Below are 21,491 nucleotides of genomic sequence, written 5' to 3' on the forward strand. Positions count from 1 at the left end.
ACTTCCAGGCCACAACCCATCATTGAGGGAAGTCAGAGCAGGAAGTCGAGTCAGGTACCAGGCAGTAGGACCTATGGAGGAAGGTTGCTTGCCTGTTCTCTAGCCTCTGCTCAGCCTGCTGTCATAGATAGTCCAGAACCTCATACCTAGGGATGCTGGGCCCTCCTACTGAGGGAAGTCAGAGCAGGAAGTCGAGTCAGGTACCAGGCAGTAGGACCTATGGAGGAAGGTTGCTTGCCTGTTCTCTAGCCTCTGCTCAGCCTGCTGTCATAGATAGTCCAGAACCTCATACCTAGGGATGCTGGGCCCTCCTACATCAACTAGCAATCAAGAAAATGTCCCGCAGACAGGCTCACAAGCTGGTCAGATCCAAACAGTGTCTCAACTGGGATTCTTGTCGAATTCTGGGATTTATCAAGTTGACAGCTATAGCTAAGTAGAAGAACATTATCCAGTAATGCTCAGTATCTGTGAAATTTACCAGACATCTTCAGGGTCTTATCAGATTGTGTTTTATCTTTGAAAAGGGTTTGAAGTAGCTTGAAATCATCTCTCTCTCTGTCTTTCACACACACATGTATATGTATATATTTATACATGTATGTAAGTATATGCATATTATGAATTATTTATGTATATGTATAAATGACATGGAAATCATTGTATATAAGAGAGCATTTTGCTATCTCACAAGTGTAGAACATTAATTCTTTTGGGACTACATTTCTGCATATTGAGTGAATCATGGTCCAGCTCTCAGTATTGTATGCAGGTCTTTTGGTAACATCTTATTAGCAATAACAATGCATGTATCTTCAAGATGATAAACTGTGGTTTTCAAAATGAACTTGTGAAAAATTAAAATGTGTCTGTTGAAAACTATGTTCTTTTACATTTACTTTTCAGAAGGATGACGGACTAGCATTTGTCATGGCAAATCTTCATTTTCATCGCCTCGTGGAGAGAAGTACATTAGGCTCAACCACTCTGTATGTATCTGTATGTGGGTTAATTGGATTTTTGTATGATAAGGATAGAGGGTTAGAATCAGTTCCATCTTAAAGTTCTTACAATAACTATGAAAGTATTCTGTAACCAGTAGACACAAGACCACAGACCTGACTGACCACTTAGCAATGTGTTATTATTGCCAACATAATTGTATTATTTATGAATATGTGTCTGCTCGATTTATTTTAGTTTAAGGATTTTATACCTGGTAGAGTATTACAGAGGCAGGAGTGCTTTGTTTTGATAGCATGCTGCTATTCTCCCCCAAGTCTCTTACTTAACAATGTGAAGTTTTAAACTTTGAAAATGTGCAGACCTTTAGCCCTCTGACTGACTCTGTTCTGTTTCTGTGAGTGTCTTCTTGTATATCAGCCTATTGTTTGGTGGGGAGCAGTGTTTTCTGTCTCCCTGCAGCTTTCCCCTTGGTCCCTCCCTTATTTACTTTTTAATATCTGTAAAGCTCCTGGGTGATTTTAAGGATGTTGCCTTCCGTGGTGAGGTTTTTCTCAACTGAAACAATTGGTTGGTTTTAGCTGTGTCTTTGCCTGATTCCCTGGCCTGTAAGTCTGTGTTGGTGCCCCAGTCTTTGGCCACTGAGAACTCTGAGGGTCGGGTGGCCTTTGTAGAACTACTGTTCTAGGGTGGATCTCAGTCACAGTCACTGTTCTAGTCTGATGGCTGCCCGTGGAACTCTATGTCTGTGCTGATTTTTTTAGAAGTTGGTGAGAACAACATGGACAATTACTTTTAAGTTCACGGTATGAAGATTATTAGGGCTCCTATAGCGTGCCATTGGTGGGAGGAAGTGTTTTGAATAGATATTAATTTTTAGGAGTATTTTCCAAGCAAGTATTTTGTCTGTGACGTTGACAGATTTGTGTATGTTTTGATTTGCTTTTCAGCCCCTATGTGCCGCCTCCTCATCATAGTCCCTTTGTGGATGACAGTCCAGACTATGGCCTGCAAGGCTACCAGCTCCACATCGACATGCATGGTGGTGGGACTTTCTACCTGTGTAGCACACTTTACACTCTCTTCTCCAGCAAAGGTGAAATTAAGTTAACTTTTGTTTCTAAGATCGGGTTGTAGAGCGGAGAAACCACTCAGTATCCAAGTTACGAATCACCCTCCTAGCTAGTCCTGTATAGCCTGCCAGCCTGGCTGTTCCCTGGCCCTCTCTTTGCATGGGACCTGTGGAGTACTGCAGCGCAGTCTCTGTCTCTGTCTCTGTCTCTGTCTCTGTCTCTGTCTCTGTCTCTGTCTCCACCACTCTCTCACCTCCACAGAAGGCTTGCCTCCTCTTTTCTGTCAATATTCCTGACTTTTTCTTAACTTCCAAATCTTCCCTTCCCCCTAGAATTTGGTAAATGTGGCCGCAGGGTGAATGCCACGCCTGACAGAGTGGGACTAAAGAGAAAACAACTTTTCTCATATTTGCACTACCTCAGTGTTTACCATTGCCACACTCTCCAAAACTAAGGAAAGGGCCAGGGGAATCTCAAGCTCCGATGTATGCCCCGTCCCGATCCACCTGCTTGTTTCCTTTTGGGATTGTTTTATGGATTCCTAAACTTGAAGTCTGGTGTAGATCTGCTTGGGTTCAAGTTTAATGTTTTTGGTGAGTATATTTTATAGAGGAAAATGTAACTTCATTCTGCATCATGTTGCAAGGCATGCCCTGCCAGGCTGTTCTATTAGTAATGCTGAATTTCACCATTTGGTTAAGAGGACTATTTTATTTCTTCATTGCGACATATTCTTTTTCAAACATAATTACCCATAATCCTCTTCCACTTGGTGGACTCACCATCTACTAATGACCCTTGTCAAATTTTTTTTCCTGTTTGAGTTTAGAGAAATGTTGATTTTTAAAAATTATGGAGTCCAGGCAGGCCCCCAGGTACCAATCAAGCCTGCTTCTCAGACCACCTCATAGATCCAGAGTAGCCACTGTGGTTTTGCCCTGGCTTTCTGATTTCCTTTTCTCTTATGACACACATACAGGGTAAAGCCATATCTTGCTCTTAGGAAGGAGGAGGCCCTACAGATTCATCAGTGAGCCAAGTGTTTTGTGTCTGGGCACACATAGTATTGGAGCTCCACTATATGTAAAATTTCTATTTCATCTCCTCACTGCAAGGAAAGCATCAGGCATGCTTTCTATTTCTGATTGGACATGATTTGTACAGATTACCAACCATTCTGTAAAATTTGTTTCTAAAATACTAATTCCATTTTAAGTTTTACAGCTTAAAAAAATGAAATAGTTTTACATTGTATAAATACAGAGAGCTCCAGTATTGTCTGTTTGCAGAATTTACCAACGTATAATTCCTTTTCCTTACTTGTGTTATCCTTATCTCCTTTAGTATAAGTGTCTCTATTCATATATCCATGTGTATAGAATTAGCCTGGTTACTGCTGACTGGGTCTCTGTCCCTTTAGTATATGTGTCTCTATTCATATATCCATGTGTATAGAATTAGCCTGGCTACTGCTGACCGGGTCTCTGTCCCTTTGTGCTGGGGTTGCTAATGACCTGCTATACTATGAGCACTCATTGTAGCTGCTTCTGCAGTTTGGTGTCCTCAGGAATTGCTGTGAGACTGGGAAATAGAACCTCTTGTGTTACTGATGTGGGATCTGCAGCTAATAGCTAATTACCTCTCTGATTCTGTCAGGCTGCTATGAAGTGAGGGTCCCATGGGACTCCGGGCCCACCTCTCTCCAGAGCAAATGCCTGGCCACTGGCTACATAACCACTGGTGTATATTTGCATTGCAATTGTCTGCATTCTAGGCTTCTCTTTTCCTCCATGGTCACAGTAGAGTCTGCTGTGGTGATGTGCTACAGTAACATTCACTCTAGTTCCACACAGGGTGAATAAACCCTGTCAGTAATAACGTGGCTGTTACAGCATGCAAGAGTTGAAGCTAGTGAAAGGAAATGTGAAATTAAATAATGTGCCTAGTGTCTAGATTGTGTGTGCTGTGGGCATGCATCCTCATCCTTCTCCATGCTTGGCTTTATACAGTAAGAGGACTTTCCCACCTAGAATCAATGCATTTCCTGCCTCTTCATGCAATTCCATTAAGAGTCAGAAGAGGGTGCTGTTGCCATCAGAGTCTGTAATGTCTTTTAAAAGTACAAATGGGTCGTCCTTTACAGTTTTTGAGAAACTCTCTTGGTACCCTGTGGTATATTTAGTAATTTTTGGCTATGTCATTGCGGTTCAGGATGACAGAGCTTTATCCCTATTTTTTAAAAAAACTCTTTGTCCCTATCAAGGATGAAATGTTTTATCATCACGTCCCTAGAATTTAGGTTGCTCTATGCTCCATTCGTTCTCAGTGAGACATGAGCAACCTGGCCTGGCACTAATGAGACAGCCTCAGTGGAACACCATGGGGTCACAGAGTCAAGGCCAACTTGTTTGGTCCTTCTTGACAAATAGTGACAGAATTCAAGGATAAGCCATCACGGGAATAGACAAAATTCCTGCATTTAAGCAGTGAGATCCAGAGCTTGCTGAGCAGGTCCTCATACACAGTACACACCGAGAGGGTGACACCAGGAATTCCTGTAGGGCTCTGAGACACTTGGATGTTTTTGCAGAGTGCCAAGGGAGAAACATGAGACAGTTAGTCATGGGTGTCTAGACTAATATGTATTCAGTGTCTAGATTACTTTAGCAGGGGAACGATACAGTTAAGTATGACATAACACAAACAGCCCAAGCTTGGTCATTTTATAGGGCCATTCCTAGCATCCTGTCTTTGTGTAACAATCATGTGTATGCACCAACTTCATCCATAAATTGATTGCAATTGCTTATTTAAAAGTCTCAATGGGAATTGTAAAACCTGCAGAATTGGTTCTGAACTACAGTTGGAGGGGTTAGGATATAGTGCAGTGGTAGAGCTCTTGCCTAGTATAAGACTACAGGCTCCAGTTCCAGCAACGAGATGACATTTAGGTGAGTGGTAGGTGCGTAGGTAAGTAGGTAGATGGATGAGGAAATCTTTTTGGAAAAATGACTAGAAGGATGGCTGTAAAACTTGGATTTAAAATTTTAATGGTGAGTTATTAGAATCTTTTCTGTGCATGCTGTGGGTCCAGGCTTTAGACGACAATTAGATATTGACCAGGAAGTCAGGACAAAATTTAAGAAATAGACTGTTGCCATAACGCTTGAGGTCCTTGTGTGGTCCTTGCTGCTGCCATCTGCTTTTTCTTGCCACAGGGAGCCACCATTCTGTATTGAGCTAGTTGTTCCCCTATCTCCTTCTTTTAAAAATTAAACTTGTTTGTATTGTGAATTGGTCACACCAAACTCATTTTTGAAAATGAGTAGTGAGATGGGATCTATACTCCTACCATTAAAGAAGTATGGTGTCACTGAAAAGATAGAAACCCAGATGAATGAGGTAGAATGCCACTGCTCATCTTTAAAATTTAGAACTATCCTATTGTTCTAAACCATTTAGTTACATGTGATAAACATTTACTTGCGGAAAAGTAATTATCACATGCTTTAAGTATAACCTGGTATATCTTTATGTCTGGGTGTATCTTCATCCTGTAGAATATATTGTTTTTTGAAAGTTTTGGTATAGAATGGATTGTGTAGAATAATTTGCAAATAATAACTGGCAGAAAGGGCCTCTAGAGTTGAATATGTAGGGAATGCAAATCCTCGAAGAGTTTATTAATGTATTTGTTTCGGAGGGAAAGTTCTAATACAGTATTCAGAATAAGCTGTAAGAGTCTGATGAAGGCTAACTCTTGGTCACAGTACTTTCTGTTTGTAACTCATTTCATAGACTTCGCTCAAGGTTCTTTTGAAGTTGTCTGTTTTTCAATACAGGCTACTAAAAGCGAATCAGAGGTCTCAGTGGCTCTTGATGCCTGGGGTTAGATTCTTGCATCACAGTGGGTGAGGATAACTGTGGAGCTGGTCAGTGGTGATGCTCTGAGGCAGGCATAGCTTCACCTCTCATAAAGCAGGCTGCATACTGTCCATCCTAGCCTTGCTGTTGTCACCCACTGTAGATCACAGCAGATGCTGCTGGGCTTTTAATGCCTGTTTCCTGTGGATCCAGCTCCCAGCCATGAGCACCAAGTCCTGCTTTACTGTCCTCTCTTCACTGCCCTTTTAGATACATGTGTGTTCTATTCTGCAAGGTCAGGAGGTACTTAAAGTCCTCTGATGTCGGTCGGTATTATCCCTAGTAAGGAACTGTTCGGGATAGGCTTTGCTACCTGTCAGCTCCACTTGATATGCACTCAGCATGATTTCGGTCATCTCTTCTTTCTCTTTGGTTTGTCTGACTACTTTTCTATGGAAGTACTCATACTCATTTAAGGAACTGTCTTTCTTTGAGGCTATGTGAGTGTGTTCGTGCACTTTATCTGTGTGTGCATGTGGAGGGCAGCCGTCAATGCTGAGTAATCTCTCTCTGTCTCTCTACCTTATTTTCTGAGATGGTCTCATTGAACCTGGGCGTCAGTGATTGACCAGACTGACTGGGAGTCCTTTTCCCATCTCCCTGTAGTGGCATTAGAGATGCATGGTGCTCCTGGGATCTAGACTAAGGTCCTCATGTTTATACAGTAAACAGTATCCACTAAGTCATTTCCCCAGCACTCTTTCTTTTAGATTTTATGTGTTTTGATACTTTGACAAGTCATAGCTACATTGGAGTTTAAGGTATTTATATAATCTCTTTTCAAAGAAAAGATTTATGATCCCCAGAACACCATGTATTTGATGACTATTTCTTTGTGTATTCCCATTGAAATTAAGTACAAGGGAAGATTAAGTGAGGGTGTATTTTGCTATCTGAATTCGATTTATGTGAGGGTAAGAGAGAAAGAAAGATAGATAGTAGCACAGGAAATATTTCCAGAATGTTTTGTACGTTAATTTTGGAGGTGAATTTATAAAAGTGCCTTATGTGCCTTATGGGTTTTCCTCTGTATTGTTTTTTTCCTTTCTTTCTTTTTTCTTTTGAAAAGCTACTAGACTGACATCAGTTATGATCAGTTCCAAGCTCGTTGACACACCAGGACAATTCACAGTCCTTAGGATATTGATGTATTGGTGGGTAAAATCAACAAAGAGGAAAGGTGTGTGGAATGAAGTTCAGTGGAAACCACACAATACCTAGAGTTTTCTGTGCTCTCCCATGCTCATTCCTCCAGGACTGTGGAGAGCTGATAAGATCTCACTGGAGTCAAGTTTTTATGGAGGCTGCTGTCTAGATCTGTGACCTACAACTACTGTACTTCCAGACTCCTACTAGAAAAGAAGTGCCACACAGCACAGGTGTTAGGCACCATGAGCAGCCTTACCAATTAGGCGGAGGGGCTCCTCTGAATTCCATATTCCTGCATTGTCAGAGGCTGCCCCTGTGAGCATACCTTGTGAAGAGCAGATGGACTCCAGCATGCTGTAGTTCTTTTTTACACAACTATCCATTACCATTTTGATTAGGTTATGGTACAGCCTGGTGAACAGAGAGAATAGTCCAGTTGTGTCTTTGAAGTGTAAATTGAGTTTGCCAAAGGGCCTGATCAGCAATGCAGAGGATAAAGGAATGTATACTTATTTGATCTTAGTATCAAGCTAATTATTACCAATTTTCAGAAGCAGAAGGAGAAAGGTTTTGCCTAGCATGTTATATTGTAGTCTTTTATCAGTATTGAGAGGAGTAGTTAGAATAAAGCAGAGAGAAGCGATTTTAATAGTAAAGTTTGCAGCTCCTGGCCTTTGACTGTTAAGAAGCATGCTTTACTTTGTGGAGCACTTTTAGGTTCATAGCAAAACTGAGAGGAAGGCAATAGGGAATCATCCCATCCTGACCTTCTGCCTCCCCCTTCAATATGCCTTTCCAGAGAAGAACATTAGTTACAACTGATGCCCACATGTCAACATGCCATTGTAGCCTAAAGACCACAGTTTGCAACAGAGTCACTTCTGTTATGTGTTTTATGGGTTTGGGTGAATTTTAATGGTGTGTATCTGCTGTTAAGTACTATACACAGTCGTTTTATTACCTTAACAGGCTTCTGTGTTCTGCCTTTTGCTCCTCACCTTTCCTCAATTTCTGGCAATCACTAATCTTTTTACTGTCTTCATTGTTTGTGTTTTCTACACAGACTTCACACAGAATATCACACACATGGAAGTATGAAATGCATACACTTCGGATTGACTTCTTTTAGCTAGTAACATGTAAGGTTTTTTTTTTTCTTCTTCCTGGTTTTCATAGTATGATAGCTCATCCTTTGTTAGTACTGTTTAGATATGCTAGCTTTTTCATTAATCTACTGCAGGAAATCATGTCTGTTTCTATGTTTGGTTAATTTTGATTAAAATTCCTATAAATATGTGCATGCAGGGTTTGTATAGACATTTACAACTCAGCATATTGAGTAAACAGTAAGGACCACAATTACTATGTCATGTGGTAAGAGTATGTTTACTTTTTAATAAGGAAATTGCCAAATTTTAGGTAGGCCCCAGAGGGCCCCCCCCCAGGAAAACTAAAACAAAAACAAAACAGACTTGAGTTATTCCTCTTAATTGCCCACCAGAACTAGATAAGACATCTTGGTTGCCAAGAAGTAGAAGAGTCAAGCTGGGAAGTTCTTCTCTGACTGCTGGGGCATGTAAGGCATCAGTGATCCTACAAGCTATAATGCAGTGTGAAGGCAAGTTGTGCCCACCCATGCAGTGGTGGCATGAGGGTTGCCAACAGGTCTTCTATTGGATTTGAGGTCTGTTTCACAGGAGGGAATACCTACCTGGTACTATAAACCCTGTAGCCAGAGACACATGCTTAAGGAGACCATAGCCTCTTGTCTAGATACTGACAGGGTACTAAACTACATTCTAGGTGTCTATGTTTATACTCAGGTAATTACTACTCTTGTCTTTAATTGGAAAGACTTCTTTTTGTGGTGAACAGTGGTGAGTGCACAGGCTCATGCCTGCTCAGGGTGCTTAGACTAAGTGACAGCTGAGTACCCTAAACAAGACTTTTATACCATTGTCTCTGAGTCTGACATTGTGGGACAGTGAGTGGAAAGAATGTCAGAGCCAGATAAGGAGAAGCACTGAGAAAGAAGTACTGTCTTTAGAGTGTGACAGCTGCTGTATGTATCTCCTAGAGCTGTGGTGGCTTGTCCTGGACCTGCATAACACTGTTGGTACCAGCCAGTCATGGGCTTTGGTGAGGAGTCTGTGAGGCCCTCCTGCTCCATACTGAACTATTGGCTACTGATGGATTCTGGATGCAGATGGCCATTGTTTCCAGTTGTCTACTCATTGCTGAGTCCAGCAGGCTCTAATTCAAATCTAGTAACATGTCTGGTCCTGGTTACAGTAAGCTCAGTGGGTCACAAAACAAGAAGACATGGATATGCAAAAGGAACTTGTAAAGAGAAAGGGAGACATGATTGGTTAGAGAGGGAGACACAGGGAGGATGGTGGTGAGAATAAACAAAACACTATATACATGTGTGGAGTTGTCAAAGAACAAAAGAAATCAATAAAAAAAGAAAGAAATTACCCAAGTGTCTTCCAAAATGGCTGTGGCACTTTGTATCCCCAGAGGCAGCAAGTGGTGGGTCTTGTGGTTCGGGTCCTTGTCAGCATTTGGTGGTGTCAGTTCCTAGTGTTTTGTATCTTCTATATTGATAATCGTATCCTCTGTGAACAAAATTTCATTTTTCTTTGCAGTTAGGTTCCCTTTGCTATAGTTTCCTGTAGTTGCCATGTGTTAAAAGCTTGATTTGGCTGTTGCTGTAGAGAAATGCTGTAAACTTTAGGAAGGGGACACAGTGGGGGATATTGCATTCACTGTAGGCATGCCCTTGGTTTAGCAGGATGGTAGCCTGTCCCCTTGTCACTTCTGGTTATTAGGTGAGTTGGCTTGCTGTACCATGTGCTGCTGTTAGGATGAGCTTCCTGCCCACGGCACCAAAGCAGGGGGCTAACTGATCATGAACTGAAACCTTCAAAAGTAGTAGTCAAGATAATCCCTTTATAAATTGATGAATATATTGATAGAAATCCAATCATTTTATATTTCCTGTCCTTGTCTCACTGTGTTATGTGAGACTTCCAGCACAGTCCTGCAAGATAGCAATGAGAAGAGACATCTTTTCTTTCTTAGATTTTAGTGAGAAAGCTTTGGGTTTCTCCCCATACCTGTGATGTTAGCTGTAATTTTTAAAATAGCTATTCTTTATCAGTTTCTTTTCTCTTCATAATTTATTCAGGGTTTTCCTTTTAGTCATGAATGGGTAATATCATGTGTTTTTATTTGTTGATAAAACACTTCAGAAGTATTCAGGCTGCTTATATCTTTTGGAAGAGAGTTTAGAAAATTGGGATCATTTCTTACATATTTTCCAGTGAAATAATTTGGTCTTATTTTTTTTTGAAGATTGTTAATTATTGGTTCAGTTCCTTGATAGTGATAGGCCTGGTCATATTATCTTCTCATCTAATTTTTGGCTGATAATGTTTTTCAAGGAATTGAACCATTTCACCTAGGTTATCAAATTTGTTCATAGTATTCCTTTACTGTCCTCTCAATGTTTCTTCAAGTTTGTACTGATGTTCCATTTTATTTCTAATAATTATGTAATGTATGTTTACTCTTGTTTTCTTAGTTTGACTAGATATATTGACTTTATTTTTTAAGACTCTCCTTTTGGCTTCTTTGAGTTTCCTCTAGCGATTTCACTGATTTTTATTCTAATTTTTATTGTTTCTCTTCTGCTTATTTTGGAGTTAGTTCACTCTTTTGTGGCCTTCTAGGACATAAACCCTGAATAGTTTGCAGGTGGTGCTTGCTTTTCTAGTGTGTCATTTAGTGCTGTCAGTTTCACCCAAAGCCCTTCTTTGATCTGCCACACACTCTGGTAAGCTGTGTGAGGTTAGATCTTCATTGTGGGTCTGACTGTGTTTAGATTCACTGTGGACCGTGAGGCGCATCTCTATGTGTGTCTTTTAGGGCTTATCCGAGGGACTGTGTGGTGATACTATCCATGTGCTGGAGGCCTAGGCAGAGTAAAGGGGATAAGAAAAGGTCAGCACAGTGCAGGCAGGACCCTTTCTCTGCTTCCTGCTGCGCTGAGAACTGTTCCTCTCGACTTTGTATCCTCCTTCTCAATCTTTAAATTCATTAAAATCATCAAATCAGGAGCCAAAATGAACCTTTCCTCTCTTATAGTTTGTTCCTGTTAGGTATTTGTCACAACGCTGAGAAAAGTTATAGGTTTTTCTCATTTAATTTAAATTATTTTAAATTTCCCTTCATAATTGTTTTCTGATCCTTGTGTTATTTAGAAGTTGTCTGCTCACATGGTATGTTGGAAATTTCCAGCTGACTTCATTGTGCTGTTTTCTACTTTACCTCATTGTAATTTAGCAGAAGAAACTGTATAATCTGGAGTCTTCTACATTTGTTAAGCTTTGTTTTATCGTTTAGTGGTCAACAATTGCAGTGTCTTTTGCTGAGTATTCTCTGTGAGCTTGAGAAAAAAGTATGTCCTCTACTGTGAAGTCGGTCTTGGTGTGATAGCACTAAATTACACACTAGAAACTGTTTCAGTTTATACATACTAGAAGAGTGAATTAATTCCTAAGTTAGATGAAGCAGCCTATAGATGCCCCTTATACCTAAGCAGTTACTGCTATTTTTGAGTTTATGTCCTTACTGATTTTCTGCCTGCTGGGTCTGTCTTCTTTTGATAGAGAGGTGTTGAAGTCTCCAATTCCATCAGCAGGTGTTTCCCCCTCCTTGCAATTCGTTTTGCTCACATAATTGGTGCTGTTCTGTTCATTACACATTGAGGATTGGTGCATCTTTTTGATCACTTTATCACTACTTAATAGCTCCTTACTATCCCCCACCCTCCAACTAACTGGCCAGAATGCTTTGGATCAAAGGAACCATAGAAAATAGGCCCTTAGTGATGTGGTTGGTGTATGTGTGTGTGTGTGTGTGTGTGTGTGTGTGTGTGTGTGTGTGTGTGTTTCAGTCCTTCACTGAGCTGTTTCTCTATAGTTTGTATTTCCCCTATGCCTCTTAGTTCTTCTCTACTAACTACTTAGTCTGCTATAGTCTGCTTAAGAGGCTGTAGTAGATATTCCCAGTTCCTTGGACAGATTGGGCTATGCTAAAACTGTGGTTGTTTTCCTACTGACTAAAAAGTTGCAAGGCTCCTGGAGATAACCCCGTCCGTAACCATGATCGAATTCCTCTGGAGTTAGCTCAGGTCTGCCTGCCCATCTCCAGCAGTGTGTCAGTTACTGCTCACATTTCTGAGCTCCTGCATTCAGCTCTGACATCCCTGTGTTCTCCTGTTTGTTTCCAAGTTGTAGAGACAGTGGTTTGCTCTGAATCCACTTTCCTTGTTCATCTAAGCAGTCATTTTCAGTTTGTTCAGGCTTGTTGTTCTTAGGGCAGAATGGTGTCTTCCAATGCTAATGCTGAACTAGAAACCAGAATGTCTTTTTATTGCAAGATTTTAAAATCTGTAGACATTTATAAAAATGTATGTTAAACCCCCATAGACAACTGTTGCTCATAATTTGATTCATCTTCAAATTCATAACACTTTCCCTGCAGAAATTATTTTGAAAATGTTGTTCTCTGTTTTTCCTTGACACTACATTGGGAACATTTTCCAGTTTTACAAAAATTTGACTTAGGAAAGTTGTATGAAATTCCACTGTTAGGGTTATCATGTTTACTGTCCCATTCTCCCAGTTGGGTATTTAAGCCTTCATTTCATGTGATTGTAGCACTGTTGTCATCAATGTGATTTGAAAACTCTCTAATGATTTGAGAGATAAAAATGGCATGCCAGTTTAACAGAGGTTTGTGGTCCTCATGGTGACCACTCTGCAGACTCTATGAGGGGCATGTTCCCCTCTTCAGATCCAACTTGACCATCACCTCTTAGTTTTTGTGTGAACAGTTTACCCTTGTGCCCTTACGCATGCAGATAGCAGAGCCACTGAGAAAGCACTCATGCAAGGACTAGAAGGAGGCAATGCTATATGATCTGTTTTCATGTTTCTTTTCCAGGCATATTCACTTCTGTGTTTTGTTCCGTTATTTTAAATGTTGTGACTTATATGCATATACTTCTTACAAATAGTTCTTCCATTTTGTCTTTTGCCTTTTAAATTCGTACATATAGATATCTCAAAAGTTCTAAATTAGATGTGAAGTCTTAAGATATTTCTTCTAAAGTTGTTTTATATTGAACATCCTACTTTCTAAAATGAGACATCCTCTCACTTTATTTCCTATAGGTTAATTACTTCTCTTCAGTTCTTACTCTTTTCTCTCTGGGTGATTGTCTCAGGTAGGGAAACAGATAGTTCAGACTTAATTATTGTATTATGGAAATGTGTAAAAATTAGTGGCTTATTAGTACATATTTATGCTTTTTATATTAATGTAAGTATTAATGTAAGATAGGTTCATTAGATTGACTTACAGATGTGTCTGAGTAGTCCAGCAATAGTTGTTTCACACTGACTCCCTCGTACTGGAATTAAAGGTGTGAGCCACCACTGCCTGGCCTCTGGCTAACTAGTGGCTAGCTCCACATTCTGATCTTCAGGCAAGCTTTATTTGTGAAAGCACAAACAAAACATCACTACAGTGCTTCCTGTTAAGATACTGACTATGCTGAGCATTCGGACTTAGTAAGATTGTGTACACAGCTTTAGAGAATTCAGAGGTCATCAAGATACAGATTCCTGTGACAAGAGGAGACTACAGGAGCTGAAAGTGAATTCTTTTGAAGGGTTTTTTCCTTTCCAGATCTTGTGCATATATCATAGTACCTTATTTTTTGTGGCTGTGATCCTAAAAATAGGTGGGTTTTTCATTCCCTCTGTCCCTGATATTAATTGCTTGCTATGTTTCTAGGTCAGGTTGTACTCTGTAAGCATTTATCATGACATGTGAGTCACTGGAAGCAGTATTGTCCTTTCTTGATGGTGATTATTTAGAAACTTGAACAAGCATTGTACTATCTTCATTAGGAGTCCATACTACCTTTTTCCTGTTCTATATTTCTAGTGATTCCTAAGAAGTAAGCAATGCAAGGGACTGCCGCCCATGTCACAGCCTAACTGTGGAGCATGACTGTCTAGTTTGTGGGGCCTGTTGAAAAATTACAAATGACCACAACAGGGCATTAGAAGTCCAGGCCTTCAGGACTCCACAGGCTGTGTAGTCCTCATGTCTCCAGGCCCAGGTGAGGCTGAAGACAAGCCGTCCTCTGAGACCCATTCTGCTGCTTGGCTGTTGCTCCAGATTAGCCTCAGGCTTTTATCTGCCCTTGCTGGTGATTTGAACTTTTTGAAGTATATTTGTTGTCAAGGAAATGTGTTTAAGTTAGATTGTCTAGATAGTAAAATATTTTGTAAGGAAATTATGGAAATAGAATCTATTGTGTAAAACAAGTAATTTGGGAAACAGAGGTGCAAAAAATGTAAATGATAGGTTTTCTAATGTTCCCTTGGTGTATTTACTTGTGCACACCAAGATCTTTGATCTCTGGGATATGGAGCTTAGAGCCTCTTCTTGGATTGTAAACTTCTAAATTGTCTGTGATCCTACTTTCTCTACTCCCAATAAAGTATCTGGCTCTTTCTGGCTCTTTGGTCTTTTCTGGCTTAATTTTCTTGAGTACACAGCCCAGTGACTTCCTTCCCATCTTACACTCTGTGTGTCAGGACAAGAGACCATTTTCTCATTGCTCATGCTTTCCCTCTGTAGAATTGGTCCACATTGTTGCTTTGAGTCAGCCTCTCACCTAGGACTGTCACACTTCTCTTGTCACTTCTTGCTACTTAGAAATATTCCAATCAATTGCTTAATTGCCCCTTAGGTTTTGAATAGCAGCTTTTCATACACCACTCAGCATCTCCCCTCCACCCTTACTCCCATGCCATCCTGCAATACTTCCTGGTCTCCTTGGCCATCACGTCACTTGTCACAGCTTCTTTCAGTCTTGCTTTTTCCTATTTCACAGGAAAAGCTGTCCCACTTCTTTCCAAAATGAACTTTCGAATTTCTAAATATATCTCCTCCTGCCTGCTCTGAGACCTTTATTTAGCCATTTGTCTCTTGTCTCTTTCATCGTCTCAAATCTGCTTCCCTATCAACTCCTCTTCTACTTACAAATTCGTCTATGCTTTCCATGTCAAAATTATTTTAGAAGCAAAAACCCAGATTCTGTGTCAAGTAAGTTTTGTATTAATTTTTTTATTGAAAGCTATAAAAACCACAGCCTACCACAGTCTAACAAGCCATTTCATCCTGTTGAAGAGCTCAGAGGTACATCTTAGTTCAAGTGTGCTTTGATGCAGGCCCATTGATGTCCATCATGGGACAGGATGTGTCTAGACAGCATATGCCAAGACAGCCCATCTCTTGTCCTATTTTGATTCTTCTCAGTCAGCTTCCTTCTAAGTCAGCTCTCCACCCTGGCTTTCCTTCCTGGTCCTGTGTCTGAGGTCTCTTTTCTGCTCCTAAGAATCTCATTGCATCTTCTTGGGGTTGGTGTGTCATGAAATCACCCCTAAGTCAGTGGAAGCCACATGAAGAGGATTCTTGATAGCCAGGTGTCACTTCTCTTACCATCTTGATTTATTGCCATCAGGAATATAAGAGTTTCCTAAGCAAGAACAGAGTAGGACTTAGAGAACCCCCTCCAAAATTATCCATGTATTTTTTCTAATCTGAGGGAGTTGTCTAGAAAATAAATTATGCTCAGGTGGACTGAAGTGATAGGAGATTGGTACAAAACCATGGAAAGTAAAACTGAGACTTAGGGAAATGTCAGCTGCAACCCGTAAGCATAGCAGTTTTAAAAAGCAAGCCCAGGCTCTGCTGAACTAACCAATGGTAAAGTTTTAGAGTCTCAGTACATAGCATTATTCTCTTTAACCTGCAGTTGACGTTGCCAATATCAGGAACAATCCTGCTGCATAGGTATGCATCTTTTAATGTAGGCCCAGTTAATAGGACAGATGGAGAGACCACTTGATAATTCAAAAGACTACAGTAGGTTTTACTGACACTGTCGTTATTCTGTCAACCAGATGTAGAGAGTGAAGGCTGTTCTTATTCTCTCTAGTAGAGCCTCACCTGTGTCATTTCAACCTATGTAACATAAATGACCAGGAGAGAACATTCCTGCCTGATAGTGTTTGGAACCCTGTCTCTCCATGTTCCACCATCTCTTACTGAACTTAGGTACTTGAGTTTCTTCTCTTTGGGGGATTTGAAAAATAATAAAGGTGTCTAAAAATAATTAACTAGGAAGCAAAAAAATGTAGAAAAACCATGCATGCCCGGGGGATATTTATGTCAGAACATAACAAGGGATGAGGAATACCAAATGTTTTCTCTCCTTACGAGGCAGTACCAACTGGATTTATTTGATCATTAGGACCTAATGATCATACCATTGTGTTATTGATTGCCCTTTGGTAGTATCTGTGGCCTAGTCAATACTGGTTAATACCACCTGGCGATAGCTTTGAGTTCATTGTGTGAGAGGCACTTGCTGTTGCTGCTCCTATGTGTTTCTGTGTTACCCTGTTGGCTTCTCAGGTGGAGTCTTGAGTCTGGTTCCCTTTACTGAGCATCTCTCTTTAGGCAACCCTGGTGATTCCTGCCTCAGTCTGTTCTAATCTTTCCCTCTTTCTATGTGCATTAGAAAAATCAATTACTAATCAACCTGTCCTCCCCACATTCTTTACATTTCACCTTTTCTATGTTATGTTTATTTCTGAAGCAGAAATGAACCCTGGTCATAGCTGAAATGTGTCATTAGTATGTTGTTAATAAGCCCCAGAAGGATATGACTTTTTATTTCCAAAGAGCATTGTTTTTGACAAAACAGATCTCAGCATGCAGAAACCATTGCATGTAATGAAATGCCAGGCTGTAGTAGAGGTCTAGGAAGAGGAAAGGTGAGGGTAGATTGCAGGGAGCAGGCATGTATACAGGTGAATGCTGAAGTTTTGAAGGACTGGACTGTTGGGGCCCACCAGAGTCACGGCTGCATGGGAAATGTGGCTAATACAGTAGCAGATGGCTCGGGGCGAGGCTGACACAGCTGCTAACAGTGGAATTCCATTTTCTGCTTTCTCCTTTTGTCGAAGACTCTCAGGTGGATGGTCCGTTTTCCCCATCACAAGTTTGTTTCGTGTTTAATCCGTCACATAACTGGATCACAGTTTGTCTCTGTGCTTCTGGGCTTTCCCTGTATTCTGTTTCTTCTGCTCAGTGTGGGCCTCAGACTTTATCCACACAGTTGCAGATGTAAGTAATTCATTCTTATGTGCTGGTTAGTAGTGCTACATTGCCAATTGTGTTTATGTTTCTTAATGGACAAGATACTTGTACATGAAAGATATCTGCGTAGGGCTTTTGTGGAGTCTTGTTGGCCATCCATCTACTCTGAGGAAGGGCAGGAGAGGAGTAGACAATAATTAAACTACCTTAATTGTTTCAGAGTGCATTGAGAATGGATATGCAAAGTTCATGGTGATAAATTTAAACAATAACAGAGAACATCTACCTCTTATTGGAAAAGTTGGACTTACATGGAGAACAACTATTTTTGATGGCTTCATTGAGGTAAAAACAAAAGTTTTTTTTTTTTATTCAAGGAGCTTTATGTTGATGTGTATGTATAACTCTCCCTTAAAAGACAATAGGTCTGATAGGTCTGGTGTAGGCATTTGAAACCTCAAAGCCCACCCCCAGTTCATGTTTCCTCCAACAAGGCCACACCTCCTAATCCTTCCCAACCAGTTTTCTTAACTGGGGACCAAGCATTCAAACATGAGCCTATGGGAGCCATTCTCATGTAAACACCACAAGTAACTTGGCTGTCTATGGAGTGTATTGGAGAAGAATGGGTAGGTAGACTTTAGCTATGTTTGGATAGCTCTGACTGTACCCTCTGTTCCCTCAGACACTCAGTCAGTCTCTCCAATGGAGAGAGGGGAGAGCCGAAGGTTAGCCAGGCAATAGCATTTGCTGGAAACATTTTTACCTATTTGAAGGCTGCACAGTTACAAGTTCCTGTTCCAATTTCCAGGATCTTGAGCAGCTAAACAGAAGTAGCCAAATGATGGGGGAGAGTTGGTTTAGTTGGGGATTGTCAGGGAGGGAGGGGAGAGATTTCTCATGGTTCCATTCTCCTGTGTGACTTTGTACCCATAGTAACCCCAGGCTCTCTTTACTGCGTGGCATGAGCGGAACCCGGGAGTCACAGGTTGGTTGTAACTGCAGACAGCCTCTGCACTGTGCTCATTGTGCCCTTTGGTGTGGACATCTGGGCAGGACTGTAGTGACAGTGACCCAAGACTAAGGGCTCAGTTGCTGTGGAGCCTGATTTACCCTGCTTATCTGTGAGCAAATCCTAACCCTTGGTAAAAATTGCTTATGTCACATATAAAGGATTATTGTTTCATATCTTTGAGTACAGATGTGAACTTTTGTTTTTCTGTGATAGACTGAAATGGCCATGACATAAAAACATTTATTAAAAAAATTAATGTTAAAAATAGACCTTGAGGACCAAGAAAGGCAGAATATAAATATGGTATGCTTAAAGGGTCAGGGTAATTTTAAAGTTATTTAATTCTATTTTCTCTTCACAGCAAGATCAAAGCAGGTGTTTAGTTCTCTGTGGTTAGAAATGGAAGCATAGTAATTATACCATGGGACAAAGCTTTATCTTAGCTCTAGTATTGAAAACAAAGTTTCCCCTGGAACTGCTTGTAAGGAGGACTCAATCCTAGCCCTGAGTCCTTTAGCAACAAGTATGCTGGGGACTTCCACAGCATTTCTCACAGAGGCTGCACTACCAGCTGCAGAACCTGACCCTCCAGCAAGCTCCAGGCATTGTTTCTGTGGGTCGCTCCATCTAAAGGATGATTCTGTGTCTTTGAAGTAGTGGTGGCCCTGGAAGTTTCTCCAGTAATACATGTTCTCTCAGGAAAGAGTTTGTTGTCTCTTCTGAGTTAGAGGTTGGGTGGGTCTGCATATGCCACTTAGTATAGAACCAGTGTTATGTATTATGGCAAAGTTATGCTTGTAACTCCCAAAGAAAATACCCAAGGGAGGGATATCATGTTCCATGTGTTTGCCATATAGCTCAGGATTTCCCTCTAGGAATCTGATCACCCTAAGCATAGTGAACAGTAAGAATGCAATTTAAGAAATTAGCTTTTGGGGATTTATCCTCTTTGTTTTGTTTAAAGGAAGGACATTAAGTAGAAAAAGGCTCTAGATGGATATACTTGTCCATGTCTTTATCTCTCACACTGGAGAAACTAAAGCAGGAGAATAACAACAATATAAGGCTAGCCTGGGCTACAGAGTAAGGCTCTGTCTGGAAAAATAAGATAATTCTTAGTCATATATGGCTATTAAAAATGGAAATGAAAGATAATCTCTTTAACCCAGGAATTATAGACATAGCCTTCTAATGTATAAGATGACAAGGCATGAAGGAAAAGCCAAAAGAAGACACAGGAAAAGGATTGCCAAAAGAAATCCATGAATAAGAGATTCTGATATGAATAGGGACAGATTAGGGAATATGTCATTGTGACTTATACTGAACACACAGTAAGGCTACTTGACACAGACCTGGCTGTTCACACCACTGCACAAGAAACATAGTTATTGACCCTAGAGCACTGTCCTGTGTGGGTCACATGGCAAGCATCTGTAACATGTTTCTACCACATAAAAAGGATAGCTGGTCTATGACCTATGAGTTGAACTTCCACCACAGAGCTCCTGGCCTGGCTTGGGATGCTCTGCACTGCACCATGACCAAGCCAACAAGTGTTAACTCCCTGCCCTCCTGAACTCTAGGAGACCAGTGCTTTCTCATGGGAACTGTGAAGCCCAGACCATCAGAGGCCTCTGTCAATCAGCATAACAAAGCATTGCTTTGTTCTTTTAGCAAAACCAGATTTGGGTGACATACATTATCAGCATTTACCCAGAGGAGCATTTTACACACGAGAAGGATGTGTCTACAGTTCTCAAACAAAAGAGATTCTTTTATTTCTAAGCCGTTTGTGACTACAAATTACTTTTTTTTTTCCAAACAGAGCCTTATTCTGTATCCCAGGCTTAAAAATCTACATAGAGCGTGGCATAGTTTGAATTTCATCCAAATCAGGCAGGATTAGTGGTGGGCTGCAGGACATGGTAGGGGGCAAGAAGAACTAGGGTGGCATCAGACTTCAGACAACCAATGGTCAGTGACGGCGCTCCAGTGCCCAAGTTGCAGTTCCCGTACAGTTTTTCTGGCATAGTTTCCACTGGAAACTATGGTTTGAATAAATTACACCAAACTTGATTGATCCTTGGGTCATCCAAGTTGTTGAGCAAGAACTTGGATATTTAATTCTTGAACCTGAAAGAGGTTCAGCCTGGTGGTACACTTTGGAAGTCACAGACACCTTGGTTAATATGAGTTGTGGATGTAGACAAATTCCATCTAGGGAGAAAATGATTATACATAATAAAACCAGTCAAGCTGTGAGGACCACTGTTAGTGCCTTGTAGAAGCTATGGGTGGTTCTGGAAAGGTAGTATTTGAAGCAAAGAATGCCACGCAGTGCTGAGTCTGCCCAGATGGAGACTTAGCAGATGTTCACTGTGTTTAGAGACCTTAGGAAGTGGTGGGGTCAGAGTGGGTTGAAGTGTGAGCAGGATGTAAGTCTTCTAACAAAGGGAAGATAGGTTTGCCTGTAGAGAGAAGAGAGAGCAAGGGACACCGGGACTCTGGGAGGTTTATTTCTCTCTGTTCCCACCTCCTCCCTCCCTTGAACAAGTCTGATTTAAAAGCTGGTGGAAAAGAGGCAGTATTCACTGTGTCAGAGGCTACCTCCTTGTTGGTGTGCCATACTAAAACCCACTCGATAAAAGCACACTTAGCATAGATGTAAGTAAGGATCTGGCGGGGACGTAGTTGTGTATCTGCTGTTGCAGATAGGAAGGTGTTCTGACATCTCCCTTGCAAGAGTACATGATGTGCAAGGGTACCCCGTGAATAGGGCACAGAGGGTCATAGGAGAGGATGAGGTATGCCAGTTCAGGGCAGAGAGAGTATCCCATAATGCACAGGAGACTCAAAAAACTGTGAGCATGGCTGTGGCTACCTGGGGATAGCTCCATCTGTGACTCTGCTGCTGTGCTGGGTGGTCAGATTCAGACACACATGAGACACCAACTCAGACACAGCTCGGTTTTAGCAGATCTGGAGCCAGGTGAGATAAAGTGTTGATGAAGAGGCCAGTCAGTGCAGAACACTGAAATGGAAGTGGCTGACATGAGGCCTGAGGAGAGCTAGAGGGCTGGTAGGTTAGGGGTCATGGGCCATGATGCCCCCCA

At 41.1% G+C, this 21,491-nt stretch overlaps 1 protein-coding gene across 3 annotated transcripts in view; it reads left to right on the forward strand.

The window, feature by feature from the left end:
- Fbxo15 (F-box protein 15) overlaps positions 1 to 21,491 on the forward strand; it is a 37,559-nt gene that overhangs the window by 14,791 nt on the left and 1,277 nt on the right. For 2 of the 3 annotated variants that reach the window (XM_040757809.1, XM_040757810.1), the window contains exons 7-9: positions 907 to 989; positions 1,914 to 2,059; positions 17,581 to 17,705. In XM_040757809.1, the coding sequence (XP_040613743.1) occupies positions 907 to 989; positions 1,914 to 2,059; positions 17,581 to 17,705 (354 nt within the window). Of the gene's footprint in view, positions 1 to 906; positions 990 to 1,913; positions 2,060 to 17,227; positions 17,388 to 17,580; positions 17,706 to 21,491 lie in introns of all 3 variants that reach the window. The other variant, XR_005881651.1, reaches the window with a different exon arrangement.

The sequence above is a fragment of the Mesocricetus auratus genome, unplaced genomic scaffold, assembly GCF_017639785.1.
Source record: "Mesocricetus auratus isolate SY011 unplaced genomic scaffold, BCM_Maur_2.0 Super-Scaffold_100015, whole genome shotgun sequence".
NCBI classification, from domain to species: Eukaryota; Metazoa; Chordata; class Mammalia; order Rodentia; family Cricetidae; genus Mesocricetus; species Mesocricetus auratus.